Source organism: Scyliorhinus canicula, chromosome 24 (genome assembly GCF_902713615.1).
Source record: "Scyliorhinus canicula chromosome 24, sScyCan1.1, whole genome shotgun sequence".
Classification (NCBI taxonomy): domain Eukaryota; kingdom Metazoa; phylum Chordata; class Chondrichthyes; order Carcharhiniformes; family Scyliorhinidae; genus Scyliorhinus; species Scyliorhinus canicula.
The window spans coordinates 3,578,206-3,595,138 of NC_052169.1; the positions used below are offsets into that span (position 1 = coordinate 3,578,206).

Here is a 16,933-nt window from a genome sequence, read left to right on the forward strand (position 1 = left end):
AGTTGGATCAGTTGTTGATTTTAAATCTGAGATGGTTTTTTGTTAAGCAAAGAGATTAAGGGATATGGCCATAACAACCTAAGAACTAGGAGCAGGAGTAGGCCATCTGGCCCCTCGAGCCTGCTCCGCCATTCAATGAGATCATGGCTGTTCTTTTTGTGGACTCAGCTCCACTTTCCGGCCCAAACACCATAACCCTTAATCCCTTTATTGTTCAAAAATCCATCTATCTTTACCTTAAAAACATTCAATGAAGGAGGCTCAACTGCTTCACTGGGCAAGGAATTCCATAGATTCACAACCCTTTGGGTGAAGAAGTTCCTCCTAAACTCAGTCCTAAATCTGCTCCCCCTAATTTTGAGGCTATGCCCCCTAGTTCTGCTTTCACCCGCCAGTGGAAACAACCTGCCCGTATCTATCCTATCTATTCCCTTCATCATTTTATATGTTTCTATAAGATCCCCCCTCATCCTTCTAAATTCCAATGAGTACAGTCCCAGTCTACTCGATCTCCCCTCATAAGCCGATCCTCTCAACTCTGGAATCAACCTAGTGAATCTCCTCTGCACCCCCTCCTGTGCCAGCACGTCCTCTCTCAAGTAAGGAGACCAAAACTATACACAGTACTCCAGGTGTGGCCTCACTAACACCTTATACAGCTGCAACATAACCTCTCTGCTTTTACATTCCATCCCTCTAGCAATGAAGGACAAAATTCAATTTGCCTTTGTAATTACCTGCAAACCAACATTTTGCGATTCATGCACAAGGTCACCCAGGTCCCTCTGCACAGCAGCATGCTGCAATTCGCTACCATTTAAATAATAGTCCAGAATAGTGAGCTAAACCAGCCCCTGGTTGGCTAAGGGCTAATCGCTGGCTTTTAAAGCAGACCAAGCAGGCCAGCAGCACGGTTCGATTCCCGTACCAGCCTCCCCGGACAGGCGCCGGAATGTGGCGACTAGGGGCTTTTCACAGTAACTTCATTGAAGTCTACTCGTGACAATAAGCGATTTTCATTTTCATTTCATTTTGCTGTTATTCCTACCAAAATGGATGACCTCACATTTACCAACATTGAACTCCATCCGTCAGACCCATGGCCACTCACTGAAACTACCGATATCCCTCTGCAGACTTTCAGTGACCTCTGCACACTTGGCTCTATCACTCATTTTAGTGTCATCTGTGAACTTTGACACATTACAGGGCAGCACGGTGGCGCAGTGGGTTAGCCCTGTTGCCTCACGGCACCGAGGTCCCAGGTTCGATCCCAGCCCTGGGTCACTGTCCGTGTGGAGTTTGCACATTCTCCCTGTGTCTGCGTGGGTTTCACCCCCACAACCCAAAGATGCGCAGGGTAGGTGGATTGGCCACGCTAAATTGCCCCTTAATTGGAAAAAATGAATTGGGCAGTCTAAATTTATTTTTAAAAACTTTGACACATTACACTTGGTTCCCAACTCCAGATCATTTGTGCAAATTGTGAACAATTTCAGACCAAATGCTGCAGACCACTGGCCACTGATTGCCAACCAGAAACACACCCATTTATCCCCACTCTTTGCCTTCTGTCAGTTAACCAATCCTCTGTCCATGCTAATACATTACCAAACAGACTCGAGGGGCTGAATGGCCTACTTCTATTCCTATAGTGTTCCCATGTATCTGCTTTCCTTAGCCTTCTAGACGGTAGAAGTTGTGGGTTTGGAAGGTGCTGCCTAAGGAGCCTTGGGGAGTTACTGCAGTGCATCTTGTAGATGGTACACACGGCTGCCCACTGTGCGTCGGTGGTGGAGGGAGTGAATGTTTAAGGGAGAGTGCGGCGATCGATCACTTCATTCACAAGAAGACTGATGTACCATCAATTGTACGCGAGGCGAGTGATTTACCAAAGTCTGGCTTTAATTGACTAGAACACAGCTCTGCGATCGTCTACAGTGGAAAGGGACGATCGTCAGGCGTCTGACCATTTATACCTCGTTAATAGAGGTGTGGTTAACTCAGCCTCTCAGCCAATCGGTCGAGATGCACATGACCGACCAGGGCCAATGGTAAGCCGACGTTCTGGCCCAATGGCAGACAAGTATGCAGATCATATCACCACAAAGACTCACCAAGCAAAGAGGACGCAGCAATACATGATGACGGCTCCGATGATTGCAACAATCTTTCCCTCTTTCTGAACTCCATCGTCACTGATATTGGGGAGACAGATACTGATGTTCTGACCCTGAAATTCCACTGAGAAAATGGGAGAACATTACTCTGTACTCATTCACAAAAACAGCTCCAAAGTTATCTCCTGTGTGACCGGTTTCATCCCCATCTTATTACAGGGTGCACATCCCAGCCAGTACCGCCTGAGGAATGAAACTTCCTGCGATGAGGGAGTGACGCATTGCCAAAGATGACCCCTGGTTTTAAACAAAGACTCTCTCTGGCCTCTCTGTAAAAGATCCCGTGATACTATTTTGAAGAACAGCAGAATCTCCTAATCCTAAAACCACTTCTTCAACCCAACCAACATCATCATAAACGGAATAACTGTGAGATCTGCTGTGTACAAAATGGCTGTTATTCACCTACAAATCCGTTACTACACTTTAAATTAATTAATTATCCATGATTCATCCCCTTCCCCATGCCCCACCCCCTCCCCAACCCCCTCCCCATGCCCCACCCCTTCCCCTCCCCAACCCCCTCCCCATGCCCCACCCCCTCCCCAACCCCCTCCCCATGCCCCACCCCCTCCCCACCCCTTCCCATGTCCCACCCCCTTCCCCTCCCCAACCCCCTCCCCATGCCCTACCCCTTCCCCATGCCCCACCCCCTCCCCAACCCCCTCCCCATGCCCCACCCCTTCCCCTCCCCATGCCCTACCCCCTCCCCATGCCCTACCCCCTCCCCATGCCCTACCCCCTCCCCATGCCCCATCCCCTCCCCATGCCCCACTCCCTCCCCAACCCCCTCCCCATGCCCTACCCCCTCCCCATGCCCCATCCCCTCCCCATGCCCCACTCCCTCCCCAACCCCCTCCCCATGCCCCACCCCCTCCCCACCCCCTCCCCATGCCCTACCACTTCCCCATGCCCCACCCCCTCCCCAACCCCCTCCCCATGCCCTACCCCTTCCCCATGCCCCACCCCCTCCCCAACCCCCTCCCCATGCCCTACCCCTTCCCCATGCCCCACCCCCTCCCCAACCCCCTCCCCATGCCCCACCCCCTCCCCATGCCCCACCCCCTTCCCCTTCCCCTCCCCAACCCCCTCCCCCTGTCCCACCCTCTTCCCCTCCCCATGCCCCACCCCCTCCCCATGCCCCGCCCCTTCCCCTCCCCATGCCCCACCCTCTTCCCCTCCCCATGCCCCACCCCCTCCCCATGCCCCGCCCCTTCCCCTCCCCATGCCCCTCCCCCTCCCACCCTCTTCCCCTCCCCATGCCCCACCCCCTCCCCATGCCCCGCCCCTTCCCCTCCCCCACCCCCTTCCCCGCCCCATGCCCCGCCCCTTCCCCTCCCCACCCCCTTCCCATGTCCCCTCCCCTCCCCATGTCCCACCCCCTCCCCACCCCTTCCCCTCCCCATGTCCCCTCCCCTCCCCATGTCCCACCCCCTCCCCACCCCCTTCCCCTCCCCATGTCCCCTCCCCTCCCCATGTCCCACCCCCTCCCCACCCCCTTCCCCTCCCCATGTCCCACCCCCTCCCCATGCCCCGCCCCTTCCCCTTCCCCACCCCTCCCCAACCCCATGTCCACCCTCTTCCCCTCCCCATGTCCCACCCCCTCCCCATGCCCCACCCCCTCGTGCCCCACCCCCTCCCCATGCCCCACCCCATGTCCCACCCCCTCCCCATGCCCCACCCCACCCCCTTCCCCACCCCCTTCCCCATGTCCCACCCCCTTTCCGTGTCCCACTCCTTCCCCGGGATCCTGCTGTGTACTAACCTGTTTCTGGGGGGCGGCTGGACAGTGCAGAGAAGGTCAGGTACATAACGTAGCAGCTGATGATTGAGGCTTGGAGCAAACTGCTGTGTGTCTGCCCTGTAATCAAACCCAAAGATTCATCAGGAAGGGGAGAGTTTGGGAAACACCTTTCACTCCCCCTGTTTAACACCATCCCCAGATTGCCCTCTGTCTCAGAGGTGTCAACTCCCCCTCAGGGACAAGGGAGGGGTACACTCCAGCCCCTCTACCACCTCACTCTAGAGTCTAGACTCTATGAACAGGAGTATTGAGAGGACATCACTCTCTCTCTCACTCTCTCTCTCACTCTCTCTCTCACTCTCTCTCTCACTCTCTCTCTCGTTCTCTCCCTCTTGTTCTCTCTCTCTCACTCTCTCTCTCTCTCGTTCTCTCTCTCGTTCTCTCTCTCGTTCTCTCTCTCGTTCTCTCACTCTATCTCTCTCTCTCTCTCTCTCTCTCGTTCTCTCTCTCTTGTTATCTCTCTCGTTCTCTCACTCTATCTCTCTCTCACTCTCTCTCTCACTCTCTCATTTTGTCTCTCTCTCATTCTGTTACTCTCAGCCTCAGTCTCTCTCTCGTTCTCTCTCTCATTCAGTCTGTCTGTCTCTCTGTCTGTTTCTCTCTCTCTCTCTGTCTCTCTCTCTCTCTCTCTCTCTCTGTGTCTCTGTCTCTCTGTCTCTCTCTCTGTCTCTCTCTCTCTGTCTCTCTCTCTCTGTCTCTCTCTCTCTGTTTCTCCCTCTCTGTGTGTCTCTCTCTCTCTCTCTCCCTCTCTCTGTCTCCGCCTCTCTGTCTCCCTCTCTCTCTGTCTCCTCTATCTCTCTCTGTCTCTCTCTCTCTCATTCAGTCTGTCTGTCTGTCTCTGTCTCCCTCTCTGTCTCCCTCTCTCTCTCTGTCTCTCTCTCTGTCTCTCTCTCTCTGTGTCTCTCTCTGTTTCTCTCTCGCTGTCTCCCTCTCTCTCTGTCTCTCTGCCTCTCTCTGTCTCCCTCTCTCTCTGTCTCCCTCTCTCTCTGTCTCCCTCTCTCTCTGTCTCTCTCTGCCTCTCTCTGCCTCTCTCTGCCTCTCTCTCTGCCTCTCTCTCTCTGTCTCTCTCTCTGTCTCCCTCTGTCTCTCTCTCTATCTCTCTCTCTTGTCTGAGCCTTTACTGACCTGCCCCAGTATGTCCATAACAGTCTCAATGACAGTGTTTGGCCCTCCTCCAGATGCTTGTGTCTGTGTGAAGGAAGCTATTTAAATGTAAGTTGTTGTTATGTTACTCACTCTGCTGAACACACTGACTCCTGGATAAGAAAGACACGAAGAAACAGAGGCTGATATTGAGGATGAGGAGAGCTTTGTTAATCAGACAGCCTGCTGGGTGGGTGTAGAACCTGTACATCAGTGAGAACACAGTGACAGCGATGCTGTAGAAAAGCAGAGTGACAGCCAGCACAGCAAGACTCCACAACTTCCCATCAGCAGCTCCAGTCATCCTGTTGGAGACACAGACCATTCAATGGGAGCCACAAGTGATCAATGACATCTCAATCAAAACACACCTCCCAGTCCCATCTCAATCAAAACACACCTCCCAGTCCCATCTCAATCAAAACACACCTCCCAGTCCCATCTCAATCAAAACCCACCTCCCAGTCCCATCTCGATCAAAACACACCTCCCAGTCCCATCTCAATCAAAACCCACCTCCCAGTCCCATCTCAATCAAAACCCACCTCCCAGTCCCATCTCAATCAAAACCCACCTCCCAGTCCCATCTCAATCAAAACACACCTCCCAGTCCCATCTCAATCAAAACCCACCTCCCAGTCCCATCTCAATCAAAACCCACCGCCCAGTCCCATCTCAATCAAAACCCACCGCCCAGTCCCATCTCAATCAAAACACACCTCCCAGTCCCATCTCAATCACCCATTCAATCTTCTCCCCTGCTAAACATGACATTCATACGGAGGAGAGAGACGATACAGAGTAAAGCTCCCTCTACACTGTCCCCATCAAACACTCCCAGGGCAGGTACAGCACGGGGTTATACAGAGTAAAGCTCCCTCTACACTGTCCCCATCAAACACTCCCAGGACAGGTACAGCACGGGGTTAGATACAGAGTACAGCTCCCTCTACACTGTTCCCATCAAACACTCCCAGGACAGGTACAGCATGGGTTAGATACAGAGTAAAGCTCGCTCTACACTGTCCCCATCAAACACTCCCAGGACAGGTACAGCACGGGGTTAGATACAGAGTAAAGCTCTCTCTGCACTGTCCCCATCAAACACTCCCAGGACAGGTACAGAACGGGGTTAGATACAGAGTAAAGCTCCCTCTACACTGTCCCCATCAAACATTCCCAGGGTAGGTACAGCACGGGGTTAGATACAGAGTAAAGCTCCCTCTACACTGTCCCCATCAAACATTCCCAGGGTAGGTACAGCACGGGGTTAGATACAGAGTAAAGCTCCCTCTACACTGTCCTCATCAAACACTCCCAGGACAGGTACAGCACGGGGTTAGATACAGAGTAAAGCTCCCTCTACACTGTCCCCATCAAACACTCCCAGGACAGGTACAGCACGGGGTTAGATACAGAGTAAAGCTCCCTCTACACTGTCCCCATCAAACACTCCTAGGACAGGTACAGCACGGGGTTAGATACAGAGTAAAGCTCCCTCTACACTGTCCCCATCAAACACTCCCAGGGTAGGTACAGCACGGGGTTAGATACAGAGTAAAGTTCCCTCTACACTGTCCCCATCAAACACTCCCAGGACAGGTACAGCATGGGGTTAGATACAGAGTAAAGCTCCCTCTACACTGTCCCCATCAAACACTCCCAGGACAGGTACAGCACGGGGTTAGATACAGAGTAGCATTGCGAAGAGAGGATTACAGTGAAGTTAAATACTGTAACCATTTGCAATCTCTGCGCTTCCCCAATTCCGGCCTCTTGTGTATCTCCAATTTCTCTCATCTTGTTTAAAGGAGTTCCTCAAAGCCCTAACTCTCTGAATGAACATTTGGTTATCCGTCCCAAGATCTCCTGAATGTGACAGCGTCCAATTGGTGTTTAATTATCGCTCCTGTGAGGCTCCTCGAGATGTTTCTCTCTGCTGTAAATCCCAGTTCTTATTCTGGTTGACCTCCGCACTGGCCCTTGCAGCTGGGGTCACTGCTGGGTGACCTTGGGCTGTCCTGTCGCTGGCCAAACCCCGAGGGTGCTGAGCGGAGCCCCGCTCACTGACCCACGCTGACAGCAGTATAGTGACCACAATGCTGGGGTCTATCTGTCCTCAGTGATTCTGATTGGAGACGTCCCCCTCCTCCAGAACGATTGGGAAAGGCCAGAGGGACTTTGACATTGACCAATAAACTCACCAGTTCTTGTTCCAGAAGTGTGCGAAGACGGTGATGAGCGAGAGCTGCATCAGGATGAAGAGCAGAGCGCCGGTCACACCGACATAACGCCAAACTGTCCGTCACACAGCGACCCAGTCCACAGGAGAGAGACAGGGGAGAAAAGAGGAACATTCGTTAGACAAGAATGAAGAAATGCAGGTGAGGGATGGGATCCAAACTGCTGGACAAAAGTAAAATTAACCTTCCATCTTCCCGATAGTCACACCATACAACAATGATGGAGTTGTTGACTAATCACAGCGATCAATGAGTTTACAACATGAGGTGGGAGAAACCTCACAGTGCTGGAGAGATTTGGGAAGCAGAGGTCCCAAATCAACTGTTCCATCTGGGTACGTTCCACCCCCCACAGGTCACGTCACAAATTCCTCACATCCTGGATCCTTCCACACCCCCCCCCCCCCCCCATAACCCCCCCCCCCCCCCCCGTCCACACATCCCCCCTCAACACCCTCCCTCCCCATCCACACTCCCCTCCCTACCCACCTCCTCCTCCCTCCTCCTGCCCCTCGATTTCCTCGGTCGTAGAAACATCCCAAAATCCTGTTCAAATTATCCCGACTGGTTACAGCCCCGGCCCCTCCCCTCCTGGGCCTGTTCTCATTCGAACCTTCCTGCCCCTCTCATACTATCCCCTCTCTGAGCTCGTGGATTCTTGGGTATTCCTGGATTCTCATCGGGAGCAGGGGGGGGAAACCAGCCAGGGTTGCTGTCTCCTATTGAAAGCCCATTGGCTGCCAGACGTTGGAGTTGAGTTTGATGCTTCTATGGTGGAATAGCAAATGCCCGTCACCATTCGACCTCAAACCAACCAGTTGAAACCATTTGTGCCACTAAAGCTAGTACTTTAAGGGGGGAGGGAAAGAGCGAGATGATTGTGATCCAGGCGCGGGGACAGGAAAGGAGACTGAGGGAAGTGTTGGCGGGGAGTTTCAGATATTTAGGGGGTTCAAGTGGCTAAAGAGTGGGGGCAGCTCCACAGGTTAAATCTGGGCAAAGCGGGCGACCAAATGAAAAGGGATTTCCACAGACGGGACATATTCCCGCTGACGTTAGCGGGAAGGGTCCAGACGGTAAAGGTGACCCGAGACTGCTTTTCTTTTATCAATGCCTCCCGATTTTTGTCCCAAAGGCTTTTTTTAGAAAAATAAATGCGGCGATTACAGGTCTTGTATGGACGGGGAAAACCCCCGAGAGTACAGAGGGCACTTCTGGAGCGGGGTCGCGGAGAGGGGGGCCTGGCCCTCCCGGGCTTTATTAATCGTTACTGGGCGGCCAACATATCGATGGCCAGGAGGTGGGTCGTGGGGGAGGGGTCGGCCTGGGAGCGAGTGGAAGCAGCATCCTGTAAGGGTACGAGTTTGGAGGCTTTACTGACTCCGCCCCTGCCGTTCTCGTCGGCTCGGTACTCTACAAGCCCCGTGGTGATGGCAGCCCTCGGGTATGGGGGCAATGGAGGCAGCACATGGGATTGGAGGGGGCGTCAGTGTGGTCTCCAATCTGTAACAATCACCGGGTTTATCCTGGGGAGGCTGGATGGGGGCGTCAGGAGGTGGCAACAGGCAAGGACCGAGAGATTTGGGGACTTATTTATCCAGGTGGGCTTTCCGACCTTGGAGGCACTAGAGTAGCAGTTTGAGTTACCGGGTGGGAATGGGTTTCAATATCTTCAGTTCCGGGACTTTGGGGGGGCAACAACCTGAGATGTGAGGAAGGGGAAAGGGGGTTGGAGGGAAACTGGTTGGGATTTTGGTGCTTTCCTGCCATCTGCTGGTCATCAGTTGACAATACAACAGCTTTAAATTCCAATAACCTTTGGAGCACAAGAAATATGTCACTTGGCCCAGTCAGTCCATGCCGGTGATTATGCTTCACATTAGCCAGTTCTACACAGAATACACATGGCACCCGTAGATAAAAATCTTCTTCATCCCAGCCCTCAGTTCTCCATAAGGCAGGAAGAGGTTAATACAAAAACAAGCCAGCACTCCTCACAGTGAAATAACAGAGTGGCAGGAAAGTGAATCACCGTTCACAGCTCAGACGGAGGCCATTTGGCACATTGTGTCTGTGCTAGCTCTCGTGGCACTCCGCCCATTCTTCCTTTGCCGATAATTATCCAACTCTCTTTGAAAGCCTCCACCACGCTATTCGACCGTGCATTCCCGATAAGAGCCACTCGCTGTGTGGGAAAGTTTTCCTCACGTCGCAGTTGCCTCTTTTGCCAATTGCCTTAAATCCGTGCCCTCCGGTTCTTGATCGTTCAACGCCAAAGGGAACAATTCCTCCCCGTTGAGTCTGTCTGGATCCCTCATGATTTTGTACAACTCTGTCCAATCTCCTCTCTAACAAGGAAAGCTGTAATGACCTCCAATTAGCATTATTGGTTGGCCAATTGGAGTATGAGCTCCCAGCACGGTAGCATTGTGGATAGCACAATCGCTTAACAGCTCCAGGGTCCAAGGTTCGATTCCGGCCTGGGTCACTGTCTGTGCGGAGTCTGCACATCCTCCCCGTGTGTGCGTGGGTTTCCTCCGGGTGCTCCAGTTTCCTCCCACAGTCCAAAGGTGTGCAGGTTAGGTGGATTGGCCATGCTAAATTGCCCTTAGTGTCCAAAATTGCCCTTAGTGTTGGGTGGGGTTACTGGGTTATGGGGATAGGGTGGAGGTGTTAACCTTGGGTAGGGTGCTCTTTCCAGGAGCCGGTGCAGACTCGATGGGCCGAATGGCCTCCTTCTGCACTGTAAATTCTATGAAAATTCTATGAAATTATAGCTCATTGAGGGGGCCCATATAAGCACCTGTGTAGGCTTTGTGATCCAGTCTTAAGTTGACTGGACAGCTAGCAGCACTGTTGGAGCTGCTCTTGTATATAGTTATTGGCAATAAATATTGGTGTGGTGACGGGACTTCTGCCTCCTGTGGATTATTACAAAAGCCATCCCAGCTTCTCCAATCTATCTGCGTAACTGAAGTTCCTCTAGAACTCTCTCTGCAACCTTCCCATTTTTTTTAATATAATAAATTTAGAGTACCCAATTCATTTCTTCCAATTAAGGGGCAATTTAGCGTGGCCAATCTACCTATCCTGCAGAACTTTGTGAAACCCACGCAGACACGGGGAGAATGTGCAAACTCCACACGGACAGTGACCCAGAGCCGGGATCGAACCTGGGACCTCGGCGCCGTGAGGCAGCAGGGCTAACCCACTGCGCCACCCTGCTGCCCACTCAGTTTTATTAACCCTGCTCTCTCACCCTGTCCTGCCACCTTCAATGATTTATACACATGTACACCCAGGTCCCTCTGCCCCTGAACTACCCTTTTTTTAAATATTGTCTCTCCGTGTCCTTCTGACAGAAATTAATCTCTTCACATTTCTCCGAGTTGGATTTCATCTACCAATTGTCTGACAATCCACCAACCTGTCTATTTCCTTTTGTCCTCCTCATATTTTACAATACTTCAGAAGTTATACAGTCTGAAAATTATGCCCTGATCGTCAATATATACATCAGGAAGAGCAGGGGCCGTAACATCAATCCCCGGGGAACTCCATTACAAATCCTTGTCCAGTCTGTCATGTGAGAGTATCTTTAAGAAATGGGTGTTTATAAATGGGTGTGTATATAAATATCTGTAGTGAGAGTACCTTTAAGAAATGGGTGTTTACTACTGCAGTGATGTCAGAGAGTGGGTGGAGCTGGGCTGTCTGTCAGCTTTTTACTTTCGTTTTAGGCTGTTTGCTGCAGAGTGTGTTTTAGTTTTGTTTTCAGAGCTGGATAGCTGCAGTCACAGCCAGAAGGTGTATGAATCTCTCTCTGTAATCTAAAGACTGTAAATGCATCCTGGTGATTTAAAACTAATAACTGCTCTCAGTAGTGACTTTAACCTGATTTGCTTCTGTTAAAAGTTTTTTTTTAAAGTCTTATGGATGTTAAAAGAACAGTTTAAGGATTACTTAGTGTTGTATCCTTTGGGGGGTTGCATTTGAATTAATGGTTGCTAAGATGTTCACTGTATGTTTTAAAAAGGTTAACTTGAGTTCATAGAATAAACATTGTTTTGCTTTAAAAAATACTTTCCCATTTCTGCTGTACCACACCTGTAGAGTGGGCAGTGTGCTCCCCATACCACAATCTAGTAAAAGCTGTGGGTCAGGTGAACTCCATCATACACTTTGGGGTTCTCTAAACCCTGGCCCATAACCAGTCCAAACAAAACCCAGCGGCTACTACCCTCTGTTTCCTGCCACTCAGCCTATCTCGAATCCATGTTGCTACACTCCCTCTTATTCCAGGAGCTATAACTTTACCCAAAATTCTGTTGTGCGGCACTGGCTAAAAGGCCTTCTGGACACTACATCAACAGCATTACCCTCATCAACCCTCTCTGTTACCTCTTCAAAAAAACTCCACAAATTCAATTGAACACAAATTGTGCTTAACAAATTCTCTCCTTAATTAACCCAGATTTGTCCATGTGGCTATTAATTCTGTCCCGGAATATTGTTTCCAGGAGATTCCTCCATTTCACGATGACTGGCCCAGCATTGCCCTTGGTAAAGATGGAGGGCAAGAGATACACAGAGCTTAGACAAGGTTAGGGGATGACACTATCCGGGAGAACCTTGCAGGGCTATTGCATAAGAGCATGAAGATAAGAAATAGGAGTGGACCATTCAGCCCCTCACATATGCTCCACTTCAACACGATCACGTCTCATTATTAACTTCAACCCCGTTTCCATGCCCGCTCCCAGAAATCAGAAATCTGTCTGTTGCGGCCTTAAATATTTTCAACAATGAAGCAGCCAGACTCTCTGGGGCGCAGAATTCCAAATTTCACACCGTTGTCGCAACTCTTGCTTTGACATTTCACTTACCGTGAAGGAACGATTCATCGGGAATAAAAAAGGCTGCAGCGGAAATCCCGACGAGGATCAGGAACTTCAAAAACCAGAACCTGCAGCAGAGACAGCACAGTGACTGAGAAACACAGTGACTGAGAAACACAGAGACTGAGAAACACTGAGACTGAGAAACACTGAGACTGAGAAACACTGAGACTGAGAAACACTGAGACTGAGAAACACTGAGACTGAGAAACACTGAGACTGAGAAACACTGAGACTGAGAAACACTGAGACTGAGAAACACTGAGACTGAGAAACACTGAGACTGAGAAACACTGAGACTGAGAAACACTGAGACTGAGAAACACTGAGACTGAGAAACACAGTGACTGAGAAACACAGTGACTGAGAAACACAGTGACTGAGAAACACAGAGACTGAGAAACACAGTGACTGAGAAACACAGTGACTGAGAAACACAGTGACTGAGAAACAGTGACTGAGAAACACAGTGACTGAGAAACACAGTGACTGAGAAACACAGTGACTGAGAAACACAGTGACTGAGAAACAATGACTGAGAAACACAGTGACTGAGACACACTGAGACTGAGAAACACTGAGACTGAGAAACACAATGACTGAGAAACACAGAGACTGAGAAACACTGAGACTGAGAAACACTGAGACTGAGAAACACAGAGACTGAGAAACACAGAGACTGAGAAACACAGAGACTGAGAAACACAATGACTGAGAAACACTGAGACTGAGAAACACTGAGACTGAGAAACACAATGACTGAGAAACAGTGACTGAGAAACACAATGACTGAGAAACACAATGACTGAGAAACACAATGACTGAGAAACACAGAGACTGAGAAACACTGAGACTGAGAAACACTGAGACTGAGAAACACTGAGACTGAGAAACACTGAGACTGAGAAACACTGAGACTGAGAAACACTGAGACTGAGAGACACTGAGACTGAGAAACACTGAGACTGAGAAACACTGAGACTGAGAAACACTGAGACTGAGAAACACTGAGACTGAGAAACACTGAGACTGAGAAACACAGTGACTGAGAAACACAGTGACTGAGAAACACAGTGACTGAGAAACACAGAGACTGAGAAACACAGAGACTGAGAAACACAGAGACTGAGAAACACAGTGACTGAGAAACACAGTGACTGAGAAACACAGTGACTGAGAAACAGTGACTGAGAAACACAGTGACTGAGAAACACAGTGACTGAGAAACACAGTGACTGAGAAACACAGTGACTGAGAAACACAATGACTGAGAAACACAGTGACTGAGACACACTGAGACTGAGAAACACTGAGACTGAGAAACACAACGACTGAGAAACACAGAGACTGAGAAACACTGAGACTGAGAAACACTGAGACTGAGAAACACAGAGACTGAGAAACACAGAGACTGAGAAACACAGAGACTGAGAAACACAATGACTGAGAAACACTGAGACTGAGAAACACTGAGACTGAGAAACACAATGACTGAGAAACAGTGACTGAGAAACACAATGACTGAGAAACACAATGACTGAGAAACACAATGACTGAGAAACACAATGACTGAGAAACACAGAGACTGAGAAACACAGTGACTGAGAAACACAGTGACTGAGAAACACAATGACTGAGAAACACAATGACTGAGAAACACAATGACTGAGAAACACAGAGACTGAGAAACACAGTGACTGAGAAACACAGTGACTGAGAAACACAGTGACTGAGAAACACAGAGACTGAGAAACACAGTGACTGAGAAACACAGTGACTGAGACACACAGTGACTGAGACACACAGTGACTGAGACACACAGTGACTGAGACACACAGTGACTGAGACACACAGTGACTGAGACACACAGTGACTGAGACACACAGTGACTGAGACACACAGTGACTGAGACACACAGTGACTGAGACACACAGTGACTGATCAGGTTAGTCCAGTTAGTGACGGCTCAGAGTCAGGCTCTCTCTCTCACACACAGCCACAGATCAGGTTAGTCCAGTTACCCATTGTGGATTAAAGCCCTGAAATCCCGACTCGACTTGACATTGAAGAGAAACACACACAGCAGCAGGTAGAAGCAGGACGTTCCGAAACAAACCCTGTACACGGCTGAATATCCAATTAACATGTCACAGTCGGAGCCAGGCTGAAGATGCTCACAGAACATCCTGAAGAAAGGCACCTGAAACAGAGACAGAATCAAACTGAACAGACTGGGAGCTGGTGGGAGCTTGGGATGGGAGCTGGGATGGGGGATGGGAGCTGGGATGGGGGATGGGAGCTGGGATGGGATCTGGGATGGGGATGGGAGCTGGGATGGGGGATGGGAGCTGGGATGGGGGATGGGAGCTGGGATGGGGGATGGGAGCTGGGATGAGGGATGGGAGCTGGGATGGGGGATAGGAGCTGGGATGGGGGATGGGAGCTGGGATGGGGGATGGGAGCTGGGATGAGGGATGGGAGCTGGGATGGGGGATGGGAGCTGGGATGGGGAATGGGAGCAGGGATTGGAGCTGGGATGGGAGCTGGGATGGGAGCTGGGATGGGGGATGGGAGCTGGGATGGGGGATGGGAGCTGGGATGGGGGATGGGAGCTGGGATGGGAGCTGGGAGCTGGGATGGGGGATGGGAGCTGGGATGGGGATGGGGATGGGAGCTGGGATGGGGGATGGGAGCTGGGATGGGGGATGGGAGCTGGGATGGGGGATAGGAGCTGGGATGGGATCTGGGATGGGGATGGGAGCTGGGATGGGGATGGGAGCTGGGATGGGGGATGGGAGATGGGAGCTGGGATGGGGGATGGGAGCTGGGATGGGGGATGGGGGATGGGAGCTGGGATGGGGGATGGGAGCTGGGATGGGGGATGGGAGCTGGGATGGGGGCTGGGATGGGGATGGGAGCTGGGATGGGGTGAGGAGCTGGGATGGGGGATGGGAGCTGGGATGGGGGATGGGAGCTGGGATGGGGGATGGGAGCTGGGATGGGGGATGGGAGCTGGGATGGGGGATGGGAGCTGGGATGGGGATGGGGATGGGATGGGGAATGGGAGCTGGGATGGGGGATGGGAGCTGGGATGGGGATGGGAGCTGGGATGGGGGATGGGAGCTGGGATGGGGATGGGAGCTGGGATGGGAGCTGGGATGGGGGATGGGGATGGGAGCTGGGATGGGGAATGGGAGCTGGGATGGGGAATGGGAGCTGGGATGGGGAATGGAAGCTGGGATGGGAGCTGGGATGGGGGATGGGAGCTGGGATGGGGATGGGAGCTGGGATGGGAGCTGGGATGGGAGCTGGGATGGGGGATGGGAGCTGGGATGGGGGATGTGAGCTAGGATGGGGGATGTGAGCTGGGATGGGGATGGGAGCTGGGATGGGGGATGGGAGCTGGGATGGGGGGATGGGAGCTGGGATGGGGGATGGGATGGGAGCTGGGATGGGGGATGGGAGCTGGGATGGGGATGGGAGCTGGGATGGGGATGGGAGCTGGGATGGGGGATGGGAGCTGGGATGGGGGATGGGAGCTGGGATGGGATCTGGGATGGGGGATGGGAGCTGGGATGGGGGATGGGAGCTGGGATGGGGGATGGGGGATGGGGATGGGAGCTGGGATGGGGGATGGGAGCTGGGATGGGGAATGGGAGCTGGGATGGGGGATGGGAGCTGGGATGGGGGATGGGAGCTGGGATGGGGGATGGGAGCTGGGATGGGGGATGGGAGCTGCGATGGGGGATGGGATGGGAGCTGGGATGGGGGATGGGAGCTGGGAGCTGGGATGGGAGCTGGGATGGGGGATGGGACATGGGGGATGGGGATGGGAGCTGGGAGTTGGGATGGGAGCTGGGATGGGGGATGGGAGCTGAGATGGGGGATGGGAGCTGGGATGGGGGATGGGAGCTGGGATGGGGATGGGAGCTGGGATGGGGGATGGGAGCTGGGATGGGGGATGGGAGCTGGGATGGGGGATGGGAGCTGGGATGGGGGATGGGGGCTGGGATGGGGATGGGAGCTGGGATGGGGGATGGGAGCTGGGATGGGGGATGGGAGCTGGGATGGGAGCTGGGATGGGGGATGGGAGCTGGGATGGGGGATGGGAGCTGGGATGGGGGATGTGAGCTGGGATGGGGGATGGGAGCTGGGATGGGGGATGTGAGCTGGGATGGGGATTGGGAGCTGGGATGGGGGGTGGGAGCTGGGATGGGGGGTGGGAGCTGGCCCACGCTGAACCAAACCCACGGAGGATAAATAGCTATCCTTCACAGTATCCCGAACCAACACAGACCTTTAGAAAGACATTTGCATGGGAATGGTAGATAACGGAGGGAGGAAAGCGAGTTCAGCACATCATTCTGATCCTGTCACATCCCCATGTACACTCTCCCCATCACTGACTCTACCCACCCCCTCCCACACCCCCATGTACACTCTCCCCTATCACTGACTCTACCCACCCCCTCCCACTCCCCATGTACACTCCCCCCATCACTGACTCTACCCACCCCCTCCCACACCCCCATGTACACCCTCCCCTATCACTGACTCTACCCACCCCCTCCCACACCCCCATGTACACCCTCCCCTATCACTGACTCTACCCACCCCCTCCCACATCCCCATGTACACTCTCCCCTATCACTGACTCTACCCACC

General features: G+C 52.3%; 1 protein-coding gene across 1 annotated transcript in view; it reads right to left on the reverse strand.

The window, feature by feature from the left end:
• serinc4 (serine incorporator 4) overlaps positions 1-16,933 on the reverse strand; it is a 31,076-nt gene that overhangs the window by 6,619 nt on the left and 7,524 nt on the right. The window contains exons 3-8 of the mRNA XM_038784390.1: positions 14,290-14,468; positions 12,257-12,336; positions 7,332-7,425; positions 5,221-5,432; positions 3,946-4,041; positions 2,118-2,244 (exon numbers count right to left, since the gene is read on the reverse strand). Of these exons, the coding sequence (XP_038640318.1) occupies positions 2,118-2,244; positions 3,946-4,041; positions 5,221-5,432; positions 7,332-7,425; positions 12,257-12,336; positions 14,290-14,468 (788 nt within the window). The remainder of the gene's footprint in view (positions 1-2,117; positions 2,245-3,945; positions 4,042-5,220; positions 5,433-7,331; positions 7,426-12,256; positions 12,337-14,289; positions 14,469-16,933) is intronic.